The sequence below is a fragment of the Branchiostoma floridae genome, chromosome 12 (genome assembly GCF_000003815.2).
Source record: "Branchiostoma floridae strain S238N-H82 chromosome 12, Bfl_VNyyK, whole genome shotgun sequence".
Taxonomy (NCBI): domain Eukaryota; kingdom Metazoa; phylum Chordata; class Leptocardii; order Amphioxiformes; family Branchiostomatidae; genus Branchiostoma; species Branchiostoma floridae.
Window position 1 is genome coordinate 17,011,883 of NC_049990.1, and position 11,913 is coordinate 17,023,795.

The 11,913-nt window shown below is 45.2% G+C and overlaps 3 protein-coding genes across 3 annotated transcripts; all 3 read left to right on the plus strand.

Annotated features, from left to right (window-relative positions):
- The first annotated feature begins 1,813 nt into the window (after positions 1 to 1,813).
- LOC118427076 (UDP-glucuronosyltransferase 2A3-like) lies at positions 1,814 to 4,405 on the plus strand. Its single transcript, XM_035836713.1, has 4 exons — positions 1,814 to 2,677; positions 2,819 to 3,038; positions 3,282 to 3,501; positions 3,874 to 4,405. The coding sequence occupies exons 1-4, from the start codon at positions 1,814 to 1,816 to the stop codon at positions 4,154 to 4,156; spliced, it is 1,587 nt and encodes a 528-aa protein (XP_035692606.1). The 3' UTR covers positions 4,157 to 4,405.
- A 1,047-nt stretch (positions 4,406 to 5,452) lies between these two features.
- LOC118427077 (UDP-glucuronosyltransferase 1-2-like) lies at positions 5,453 to 7,828 on the plus strand. The gene is made up of 4 exons (XM_035836714.1): positions 5,453 to 6,310; positions 6,452 to 6,671; positions 6,820 to 7,039; positions 7,455 to 7,828. Exons 1-4 carry the CDS (start codon positions 5,453 to 5,455, stop codon positions 7,735 to 7,737), a joined length of 1,581 nt encoding a protein of 526 aa, XP_035692607.1. The 3' UTR covers positions 7,738 to 7,828.
- Positions 7,829 to 10,397: 2,569 nt separating this feature from the next.
- LOC118427539 (UDP-glucuronosyltransferase 2C1-like) lies at positions 10,398 to 11,912 on the plus strand. The gene is made up of 3 exons (XM_035837375.1): positions 10,398 to 10,610; positions 10,995 to 11,214; positions 11,595 to 11,912. Exons 1-3 carry the CDS (start codon positions 10,454 to 10,456, stop codon positions 11,875 to 11,877), a joined length of 660 nt encoding a protein of 219 aa, XP_035693268.1. The 5' UTR covers positions 10,398 to 10,453; the 3' UTR covers positions 11,878 to 11,912.
- The last annotated feature ends 1 nt before the right edge of the window (position 11,913 follows it).

Here is an 11,913-nt window from a genome sequence, read left to right on the forward strand (position 1 = left end):
TTTTATTTGTATTCCATCAATCCACCCACCGTTCGGAGTTCGCTGAGACAGGCCGCCATTGTTATCTAGAGTTTTCTAACTAAAGCTGTTCGTTTCGCCCCCTCCCATGTGCACCCATCTCAGCATACCCGGTAAAACATGGTGCAACGCACTAGGATTGTACTGAACAGGTCAATGTCGTCTGCAAAACGACGGTTACAGACACACCCGCCACCGGGAGAAATAGAGTTGTGATGGTATTGTTATGTGTTCTGCACGATATTCTTAAAGTACTGTAAAAGGGTAAATATCTTAATTTGTGTTGGCTTTTATTCTGTCGTATGGTGAAAATAGAGTAATCGCGCTAGTTTAAATTTCGAGGTCAAAACAAGAGATAAACGGGTAGAAGCCAAGAAAAATTCGCTGTAATTTTACAAAGCGCGACAATCACGAACAGAAAAGCACTGTGAACATTTCCTCTTTTAGATAAATACTAGTAAACAGAACTATTACTTATAGCAAGCATCACTGGCAAACCCCGACTGTTGTTTTGAAGAATTTTCCAACTTTATTGTGAAGTAATAGAAGACTGGATGAGTTTTCATACACGGCTTCGATGGTACCCACCGTGTCTTTGCGTTTTAGAACGCAGGAAGCCCGTAAACTGACCAGAATAACGTCACAATAGATTGTTCCAGATAACAACTGATTTGTTGTTGTTTACCTGAGTGACATTCGGTCAGCGAGAGAAGCAACTTGCTTTCTCTTTCTCTGCTAGACCACAAAACAAAAACATTGATTCTCGTGACATCTTGAGCAATACATTGCATTTAAGCTAGGAGTTGTCAGGGAAAAGTTTGAGTTTCCGTGAGAAACACTAGAGCCTTAGGGTATAGACTGAAGGAACAAAGTAATACTCGAAAAGACAGTATATGAATACTTTTTTGTCAAAAGAGTATTTCATTGTATTTATCAAGACTAGAGGTTTGAACTAAACGTGTGTGTATCGAAGTACCGTGAGTAGAAAGATGCAGACCGCCAGAGCGGCGCTAGGCGTCGCCTTGCGGGTCTGTCCCAGAACTGCAGTATCCACATTCACTAGACCAGGCGCAGGTAAGGAATGATGAATGTAGATATCGTTTGTTTTTCCACCTTTAATTTAGTCTCACTTCTACAAAATAAGTAGTGGCTTGGGTTGGAGGTGTTTTAGGCGACGTTTCATGCTTGTGTCACATTTTTACAACAGGCGAAAATTGATGGACGGACGGATGTCGTGTGGACTTACAGGCAGATTGTGTAATTCTAGTCCCTTGCTGATATACGTTTATAGTCACAAGGGGGCGCTCCTATACTTTATGTTTAAATGCTTGCACTAAATGGTTTCTAAGCGGCTTGCGGACTACGTTCGCTCAGATTTGAGTACATCACTCATTTGAAGGAAAGAACAAGCCATGTTCCTAATTAACACATTCAAGTAAATGGTTTTTAAGATTTCCCTGCGTCAACAACGAAAATATTCGCGGGCAAAGCAAGCTGAAAAGGCGTGAGAACTCCTTCAGTTATTTGTGTACTTATCCTGGTAACCCATCGCTATGGCGTCATGTAGACATCAGATACCTCTGGCACGTCGGCCATGATTGGTCCAAAAGTAACAATCTTCATACGGACTACCAATGGTATCTCTGCTTGTATGGTGGGAAAATTGTGCATCTTAGTCACTGACCTAGATACAGTGCAATCAGACTAGTAGACTGTCAGTGAATGATTACGGTTTAAACCTTTAATCAGTTCTAAGAGCAGTCCACAACGCTTGGAAAGAATGAAGCGTAGCAACATGGGGTCCGGACAGAAGCTTCGATGTTCCGCCTTTCTGCTGGTTCTCCTGGGTCTTCTCACACCCACAAGCAGCGCAGAGAAGGTTCTGCTGGTACCTCCGCCAGTGGGCGACAGCCACTGGATGGCTATGGCCAAAATTGGTCGTGCTTTGGTGGATAAAGGTCATACGGTCGCGGTCGTGATCCCACAGGACTTAATGGTTAAACGCCGGGCAGAGTGGCCCGACTTTCAGTTTGAGGCATTCCAAGACCAAGGAACCTACGTAAGGCTCAAGGAAATACAAGAAAAAGGTTTATCTACGGCTGGGAAATTGTCTATCTTTGAGTTTGCAAATCTATTCTACGCTATGTCAGGAGAGTTAATGAAACACTGTTCTCTACTTCTGGGTGACAGTAAGCTGGAACATCAACTTAGAGCATCCCAGTACAGTGTGGTGATTTCCGACCCCATTTTTCCTTGCGGCGCTATCCTCTCAGCCCATCTAGACATCCGAGTCCCTCACATCGCCGTTTTGCGTTTAGATTTCTTCCTTGACGAAAGAGGTACAGGTGTACCAATCCCTCTCTCGTACGTTCCATCTATAGTTACCGACTTTACCGATGATATGACCTTTGAACAACGAGTTCAGAACGTTATCGTATCTACTCTTCTACCATTGGTGGCACAGTCTATTGTGAGTAGCGCATTTGACGGACTGGTCCGTACCTACGTCGGTAAGGAGGAAACTATTCAGAGCGTGACGTCACGTACGGACTTGTGGCTCTATCAAACCGACGATGTGCTGGATTTTCCTCGTCCCAGCATGCCCAACATGGTTCAAGTTGGAGGACTGAATGTCGGTGAAGCAGCCCCCCTTACCAAGGTGAGTTCTTATACTACAAAATGAACTCGCTAGGCGAATAGGAACAACTGCCTGTAATAATGTTAAAACGCTTTAATTCAACAATGATGGATGTCTATCGAGATGAAGAGAACTTACTTCGAATGATTCATCTCTCCACAGGACATGGAAGCGTTTGTAAAGAGCTCTGGAGACGATGGAGCGATTGTCGTTAGTTTCGGGTCGATAGTTAAGACGATGTCGACAGAGAGGCAAGAAGTCTTCGCGGCAGCCTTCGCCCGACTCCGGCAGAAGGTGGTGTGGCGGTACGTGGGAGCGCAGCCGACCAGTCTGGGAAACAACACCAAACTACTGGCCTGGCTACCTCAAAACGACTTGTTGGGTAAGATCAATATTCTCATTATACGTCCAACAAAACATTTAGAAGTATCTGAGAATACATCAGTAATACATGACTTCCTCGAATTAACTAAATCCTATATATATCCTTATCTTAGAAAAAGAGCACCAAATCTTCATGGGCTTCGTGTCTGTAATTCTATATTTCACTCAGGGTTTCCTAGCTACCTGTCTATATATGTATATTAAAAGATGGTTTGCTATATACTTTCTTTATTTGTTGTAGCTAACCAAAAGACCCGAGCCTTCGTCACTCACGCTGGGTCGAACGACATGTACGAGGCCCTGCACCACGGCGTGCCCATGGTCTGTCTGCCGCTGTTCTCGGATCAGCCCGCTAACGCCGCCCGGGTGGTGGCCAGGGGCCTGGGGGTGAAGTTGGACTTCAGCACGGTCACCTCCGACCAGTTGTACCAGGCCATTCTTCATGTCGTCACCAACACAAGGTACTCCTGATGTCACGTGAATGTACGATGTACAGGAAGTGATACACTGAACTATAGATACATATAAACACACACACAAACATAAACACACACACTGACAGAAATACACACACACAAACACCATGCTTACGCATTTACACATTCGCCGCAAACACACACACACACACACACACAAAGTGCGTCCAGGTTCGTTTTCTTTATCACCTATCTTTGATGAAGTGTGGTAAGTTGGCATCGAAGAATAATTGGTGCTTATCATTTAGTAACGCGTTGCATTAACGAAGTGGGGTCACCTTGACTTCCACCAAGTTGAACCATAACAGTGATAAACCCTAATATTCTTCACAATCTCTTTTGTTTTCTGAATGACAGCTACCAAGAGACGGCAGCCCGCCTGTCCCGCCTGCACCATGACCAGCCCCAGTCACCCATGGATCGGGCCGTCTGGTGGATAGAACACGTCATCAAACATGGCGGACTGCCTCATCTCCGCGCACGCGCCGTGGAGCTGCCGTGGTACCAGTACTACCTGCTGGACGTGGCCGCGTTCCTGCTAGCCGTGTGTGCAGCTGTCCTGGGTACCGTGTGGTACAGCTGTTCGTTCATCTGTAGGAAGATTTGCTGTAAAGGTGAAGCCAAGCTGAAGTCTCAGTAGAAACTTCAGATATATCGTGAAGTGCACGCAAATAGTGCTACCCGATAAGATGACTTTTAATCATTAACTGTGAGGTAATCCCTTTTCTGTATACACGTTAAACAAACATTGCAGAGATATAGCATTTTGACCTTTGGCACGTTAGTCAAGCTGGCGTCAATTTTGACAATTAAGCGTCTTTCTCAGTATTTTGGCAGTCCATGTCATCCAGAGAATGTCATCCATAAAAAGCACTTACAGTAGAATCAACATATACTAATTATGTGCTAAATACTAATGTAAACATGAGCATTACAATGTATAGATTATGCAAATTTGTAAGACATTTGAATAATTTTTCTTTAGAAATCTGTAGATATCTCATACAAGTATGGGATCTAAGAAAATCTCGTTGTTGAATATTGAGTAGTCAAAGACATATAACAGTTAGCCAGGGTTGAAATAAAATTGTACCCCTGACAAAATGTTGAAATCTATGTAACCACAAAGGCTGAACACACCGCACACTATACGTGTGTTTTTAGTCTCATCTTTGTTGACTTTGGAATCGACAAATGGCATTAATTGCACAGCATCACAATCCGTTTTCCTTTTTGCAATCTACGTTCGCGAACTACATGCTTCTTTGTATAAGTTTGTTTTGCAAGGCATGAGGAGGCCAGTGGATGCGCGAGTGAAAGTTTGGTAGCAAAGATTTTGTTTTTTCAGCAGACGAAAATTTATGGACGGGTGGATGTCGTGTGGCCTTAAAGGCATATGGTGTAATTCTAGTTCCTTTCTGATATACGTTATATAGTCACAAGGGGGCGCTTCTATACTATGTTTGCACTAAATGGTTTCTAAGTTGCAAGCGGACTTTTTTTCTGTGACATCACAATCAGAATCGAGTACATCACTCATATGAAATAAGGAACAGCCCATGTTCGTTACCCCGCGCAAATGGTTTTAAATATTTGCCTGCGTCAACAACGAAATTATCCGCTGAACAATCTAGCTAAAGACGCGTACGCGTGAGAACTCATTCAGTTATTTGTGTACTTATCCTGTTTACCTATCGCTATGGCCTCATACAAACATCAGACACCTATGGTACGTCGACCATGATTGGTCCAAAAACGGACCAACATCGTGCGCACTGCCAATCGTACCTCTGCTTGTATGGTGGAAAAATTGTTTTTGCAACTCAGTCACTGACCTAGATACAATGCAATCAGACTAATAGACTGAATCATTACGTGTTTAACCTTTGGTCACTCCTAAGAGCAGTCGACAAAGTCTGGAAAGAAGCGTAACAGCATGGAGATCGGGCAGAAGCTTCGATTTTCAACCTTTCTGCTGGTTCTACTGAGTCTTCTGATCAGAAGCAGCGCAGAGAAGGTTCTTCTGGTACCTCCGCCAGTGGGAGACAGCCATTGGATGGCCCTGGCCAAAATTGGTCGTGCTTTGGTGGATCATACGGTCGCGGTCGTGATCCCACAGGGCACTGTAGAAAAACACAGGGCAGAGTGGCCCGACTTTCAGTTTGAGGCATTCCAAGACCAAGGAACCCAAGCAAGGCTCAGGGCAATAGAAGAACAGGCTTTCTCCTCGGCTGGGAAATTGTCTTCCTTTGAGGCTGCAAATGTATTCTACGCTAAGTCAGGAGAGATAGTGAAACACTGTGCCCTACTTCTGGGTGACAGTAAGCTGGTACATCGACTTAGGGCATCCCAGTACAGTGTGGTGATTTCTGACCCATTTTTTCCTTGCGGCGCTATCCTCTCAGCCCATCTAGGCATCCGGGTCCCTCACATCGCCGTTATGCGCGGAGATCCGTACTTCCTTGACGAAAGAGCTACAGGTGTACCGACCCCTCTGTCGTACGTACCATCTATAGTTACCGACTTTACCGATGATATGACCTTTGGACAACGAGTTCAGAACGTTATCGTATCTACTCTTCTACCATTGGTGGCACAGTCTATTGTGAGTAGCGCATTTGACGGACTGGTCCGTACCTACGTCGGTAAGGAGGAAACTATTCAGAGCGTGACGTCACGTACGGACTTGTGGCTCTATCGAACCGACGATGTGCTGGATTTTCCTCGTCCCAGCATGCCCAACATGGTTCAAGTTGGAGGACTGAATGTCGGTGAAGCAGCCCCCCTTACCAAGGTGAGTTCTTATACTACAAAATGAACTCGCTAGGCGAATAGGAACAACTGCCTGTAATAATGTTACAACGCTTTAATTCAACAATGATGGATGTCTATCGAGATGAAGAGAACTTACTTCGAATGATTCATCTCTCCACAGGACATGGAAGCGTTTGTCCAGAGCTCTGGAGACGATGGAGCGATTGTCGTTAGTTTCGGGTCGATAGTTAAGACGATGTCGACAGAGAGGCAAGAAGTCTTCGCGGCAGCCTTCGCCCGACTCCGGCAGAAGGTGGTGTGGCGGTACGTGGGAGAGAAGCCGACCGGTCTGGGAAACAACACCAGACTACTGGCCTGGCTACCTCAGAACGACTTGCTGGGTAAGATGAATATCCTCATTATACGTCCAACAAAATTTTAAGAAGTTATCTAAGAAAAAGAGCACCCAATCTTCATGGGTATCTAGCTACCTGTCTATATATGTATATTAAAAGATGATTTGCTGTATACTTTCTTTATTTGTTGTAGCCCACCCAAAGACCCGAGCCTTCATCACTCACGCTGGGTCGAACGGCCTGTATGAGGCCCTGCACCACGGTGTGCCCATGGTCTGTCTGCCGCTGTTCGGGGATCAGCCCGCCAACGCCGCCCGGGTGGTGGCCAGGGGACTGGGGGTGAAGTTGGACTTCAGCACGGTCACCTCCGACCAGTTGTACCAGGCCATTCTTCATGTCGTCACCAACACAAGGTACTCCTGATGTCACATCGATGTACAGGACTTGATACACTGAACTATAGATACATATAAACACACAAACATAAACACACACAGCACACACACACACACACACACACACACACTGACAGAAATACACACACAAAAACCACGCGTACGTATTTACAGACTCACACACAAACATACACAAACACACACGCAAACACACACACACACACTCAGTGCGTCCAGTTTCATTTTCTTCATCACCTATCTTTGACGATAAGAATTTAGAAATTGAATTTGGCATCGAAGAATAACTGTTGCTTTATCATTTAGTAAGGCGTTGCATTAACGAAGTGGGTTAGTCTAGTCTTCCACCAAGTTAAACCATAACAGAGATAAACCCTAATATTCTTCATAATCTCTTTTGTTTTCTGAATGACAGCTACCGTGAGACGGCAGCCCGCCTGTCCCGCCTGCGACGTGACCAGCCCCTGTCACCCATGGAGCGGGCCGTCTGGTGGATAGAACACGTCATCAAACATGGCCGCCTGCCCCATCTCCGCGCACGCGCCGTGGAGCTGCCGTGGTACCAGTACTACCTGCTGGACGTGGCCGCGTTCCTGCTAGCCGTGTGTGCAGCTGTCCTGGGTACCGTGTGGTACAGCTGTTTGTTCATCTGTAGGAAGATTTGCTGTAAAGGTGAAGCCAAGCTGAAGTCTCAGTAGAAACTTCAGATATATCGTGAAGTGCACGCAAATAGTGCTACCCGATAAGATGACTTTTAATCATTAACTGTGAGGTAATCCCTTTTCTGTATACACGTTAAACAAACAATGCAGAGATATAGCATTTTGATCTTTGGCACGTTAGTCAAGCTGGCGTCAATTTTGACAATTAAGCGTCTGTCTCAGTATTTTGGAAGTCCATGTCATCCAGAGAATGTCATCCATAAAAAGCACTTACAGTAGAATCAACATATACTAATTATGTGCTAAATAATAATGTAAACATGAGCATTACAATGTATAGATTATGCAAATTTGTAAGAAATTTGAATAATTTTTCTTTAGAAATCTGTAGATATCTCATACAAGTATGGGATCTAAGAAAATCTCGTTGTTGAATATTGAGTAGTCAAAGACATATAACAGTTAGCCAGGGTTGAAATAAAATTGTACCCGTGACAAAATGTTGAAATCTATGTAACCACAAAGGCTGAACACACCGCACACTATACGTGTGTTTTTAGTCTCATCTTTGTTGACTTTGGAATCGACAAATGGCATTAATTGCACAGCATCACAATCCGTTTTCCTTTTTGCAATCTACGTTCGCGAACTGCATGCTTCTTTGTATAAGTTTGTTTTGCAAGGCATGAGGAGGCCAATGGATGCGCGAGTGAAAGTTTGGTAGCAAAGATTTTGTTTTTTCAACAGACGAAAATTTATGGACGGGTGGATGTCGTGTGGCCTTAAAGGCATATGATGTAATTCTAGTTCCTTTTTGATATACGTTATATAGTCACAAGGGGGCGCTTCTATACTATGTTTGCACTAAATGGTTTCTAAGTTGCTAGCGGACTTTTTTTTCTGTGACATCACAATCAGAATCGAGTACATCACTCATATGAAATAAGGAACAGCCCATGTTCGTTACCCCGCGCAAATGGTTTTAAATATTTCCTGCGTCAACAACGAAATTATCCGCTGACCAATCTAGCTAAAGACGCGTACGCGTGAGAACTCATTCAGTTATTTGTGTACTTATCCTGGTAACTTATCGCTTATCGCTATGGCCTCATGCAAACATCAGATACCTATGGCACGCCGGCCATGATTGGTCCAAAAAAGGACCAACATCGTGCGGACTGCCAATCGTACCTCTGCTTGTATGGTGGAAAAATTGTTTTTGCAACTCAGTCACTGACCTAGATACAATGCAATCAGACTAATAGACTGAATCATTACGTGTTTAACCTTTGGTCACTCCTAAGAGCAGTCGACAAAGTCTGGAAAGAAGCGTAACAGCATGGAGATCGGACAGAAGCTTCGATTCTCCACCTTTCTGTTGGTTCTACTGGGTCTTCTGATCAGACACAGAAGCAGCGCAGAGAAGGTTCTTCTGGTACCTCCACCAGTGGGCGACAGCCACTGGATGGCTCTGGCCAAAATTGGTCGTGCTTTGGTGGATAAAGGTCATACGGTCGCGGTCGTGATCCCACAGGACACTGTAGAAAAACACCGTGCAGAGTGGCCTGACTTTCAAGTTGAGGCATACCAAGACCAAGGAACCCACGTAAGGCTCAAGGAAATACAAGAAAAAGATTTCTCTACGGCCGGGAAATTGTCTATTTTTGAGTTTGCAAATTTATTCTACATTACGTCAGAAGTGTTAATGGAACACTGTGCCCTACTTCTGAGTGACCATAAGCTGGTACATCGACTTAGGGCATCCCAGTACAGTGTGGTAATTTATGACCCCATTTCTCCTTGCGGCGCTATCCTCTCAGCCCATCTAGACATCCGGGTCCCTCACATCGCCGTTTTGCGTTTAGATTTCTTCCTTGACGAAAGAGGTACAAGTGTACCAATCCCTCTGTCGTACGTACCATCTCTAGGTTTTGATTTTAGCGATGATATGACCTTTGGACAACGAGTGCAGAACGTTATCGTATCCACTCTTCTACCATTGGTAGTATACCCTACTGTGAGTAGCACATATGACGAACTGGTCCGTAGCTACGTAGGTTAAAGAAGGAAACTATTCAAAGCGTGACGTCACGTACGGACGTGTGGCTTTATCGAACCGACAATGTGCTGGATTTTCCTCGTCCCAGCATGCCCAACATGGTTCATATTGGAGGACTGAATGTCCGTGTGGCCACCCCCCTAACTGAGGTGAGTTCTCATACAAGCTAGGCGAATAAGAGCTACATACCACTACCTACAGCGTCGTGTGTGGCGTAACTGGTTCGGTTCGGAATCTAAAGGTCCCGAGTTCGATACTCACCATGCCCCCGACGTTATGCTCTTGGGAAAGGCACTTTACACGATCTTCCTCACTATACTAAGGTGTAACAATTGGTACCTGACTTCGGTCGGGGAGGTAAAAGAAAAGACCACCTTTTCCTTCTGTCTGTACCGTTTATGTGGCACTGTTGAAAGACGTTATAAACTTGAGTGCAGTGCCACATTGTCCTCGTCTGTCCAAAAGCAAATTATAAAAAACTACTTTGATAACGTTAAAACGCTAATTCGAAATTGATGGATATAGAGATGAAGAAAGCTTGATTCGGATAATTCATCTCCACACAGAAAATGAAAGCGTTTGTCTTTAGAGATGAAGAAAACTCACTTTAGATGATTCATCTCTCCACAGGACATGGAGTCGTTTGTCCAGAGCTCTGGAGACGATGGATTGATTGTCGTCAGTTTCGGGTCGATGGTCAAGACGATGTCTATTGAGAGGCTTGAAGTCTTTGCATCATCCTTCGCCCGACTCCGACAGAAGGTGGTGTGGCGTTACGTGGGAGAGAAGCCGGCCGGTCTGGGCAACAACACCAAACTACTGGCCTGGCTACCTCAGAACGACTTGCTGGGTAAGATTGATATTCTCATTATTAAGTCCAACAAAACATTGAGAAGTATCTGAGAATACATCTGTAATACAGGACTACCTTAAATTACTTAATAGCTATATCCCTGTCTAAGCCAAGAGCACCAAACTTTCATGGATTTCTTGTCTGTAATCATGTAATAGTGGGGTTCAAGGACTGCTAACCTGGCCATGCCAAAGTTGTAATCTAGCGGCCTGGAGTCGGCGAGGGTTCGAATCCCGGGAACCAGGATATTGTTTCTGTTTCTACTCGCCTCTCTAGTTGTTTCAATCATATATTCCACTCAGGCTAGGATTTCCTACCTGTCTATGTACATCAGGCACATTTTAAAGATGATTTGCTATATACCTTCTGTATTTGCTGTAGCCCACCCAAAGACCCGAGCCTTCATCACTCACGCTGGGTCGAACGGCATGTACGAGGCCCTGCACCACGGCGTGCCCATGGTCTGTCTGCCGCTGTTCTCGGATCAGCCCGCTAACGCCGCCCGGGTGGTGGCCAGGGGCCTGGGGGTGAAGTTGGACTTCAGCACGGTCACCTCCGACCAGTTGTACCAGGCCATTCTTCATGTCGTCACCAACACAAGGTACTCCTGATGTCAGGTGAATGTACGATGTAGAGGAAGTGATACACTGAACTATAGATACATATAAACACACACACAAACATAAACACACACACTGACAGAAATACAAACACACAAACACCATGCTTACGCATTTACACATTCGCCGCAAACACACACACACACACACACACACACACACAAAGTGCGTCCAGGTTCATTTTCTTTATCACCTATCTTTGATGAAGTGTGGTAAGTTGGCATCGAAGAATAATTGGTGCTTATCATTTAGTAACGCGTTGCATTAACGAAGTGGGGTCACCTTGACTTCCACCAAGTTGAACCATAACAGTGATAAACCCTAATATTCTTCACAATCTCTTTTGTTTTCTGAATGGCAGCTACCAAGAGACGGCAGCCCGCCTGTCCCGCCTGGACCATGACCAGCCCCAGTCACCCATGGAGCGGGCCGTCTGGTGGATAGAACATGTCATCAAACATGGCCGCCTGCCCCATCTCCGCGCACGCGCCGTGGAGCTGCCGTGGTACCAGTACTACCTGCTGGACGTGGCCGCGTTCCTGCTGACCGTCTGTGCAGCTGTCCTGGGTACCGTGTGGTACAGCTGTTCGTTCATCTGTGGGAAGATTTGCTGCAAAAGTGGCGCCAAGCTGAAGTCTCAGTAGACACTTCAGATATATCTAGGAGTATGCAAATAGTGC

Coding starts and splice junctions, on each gene's coding strand:
- LOC118427076 (XM_035836713.1), top strand. CDS start 1,814: ATGGGGTCCGGACAGAAGCTTCGATGTTCCGCCTTTCTGCTGGTTCTC. Junction 2,678..2,818: donor AAGCAGCCCCCCTTACCAAG/GTGAGTTCTTAT, acceptor ATCTCTCCACAG/GACATGGAAGCGTTTGTAAA. Junction 3,502..3,873: donor CATGTCGTCACCAACACAAG/GTACTCCTGATG, acceptor TCTGAATGACAG/CTACCAAGAGACGGCAGCCC.
- LOC118427077 (XM_035836714.1), top strand. CDS start 5,453: ATGGAGATCGGGCAGAAGCTTCGATTTTCAACCTTTCTGCTGGTTCTA. Junction 6,672..6,819: donor ACCTCAGAACGACTTGCTGG/GTAAGATGAATA, acceptor TATTTGTTGTAG/CCCACCCAAAGACCCGAGCC. Junction 7,040..7,454: donor CATGTCGTCACCAACACAAG/GTACTCCTGATG, acceptor TCTGAATGACAG/CTACCGTGAGACGGCAGCCC.
- LOC118427539 (XM_035837375.1), top strand. CDS start 10,454: ATGGTCAAGACGATGTCTATTGAGAGGCTTGAAGTCTTTGCATCATCC. Junction 10,611..10,994: donor ACCTCAGAACGACTTGCTGG/GTAAGATTGATA, acceptor TATTTGCTGTAG/CCCACCCAAAGACCCGAGCC. Junction 11,215..11,594: donor CATGTCGTCACCAACACAAG/GTACTCCTGATG, acceptor TCTGAATGGCAG/CTACCAAGAGACGGCAGCCC.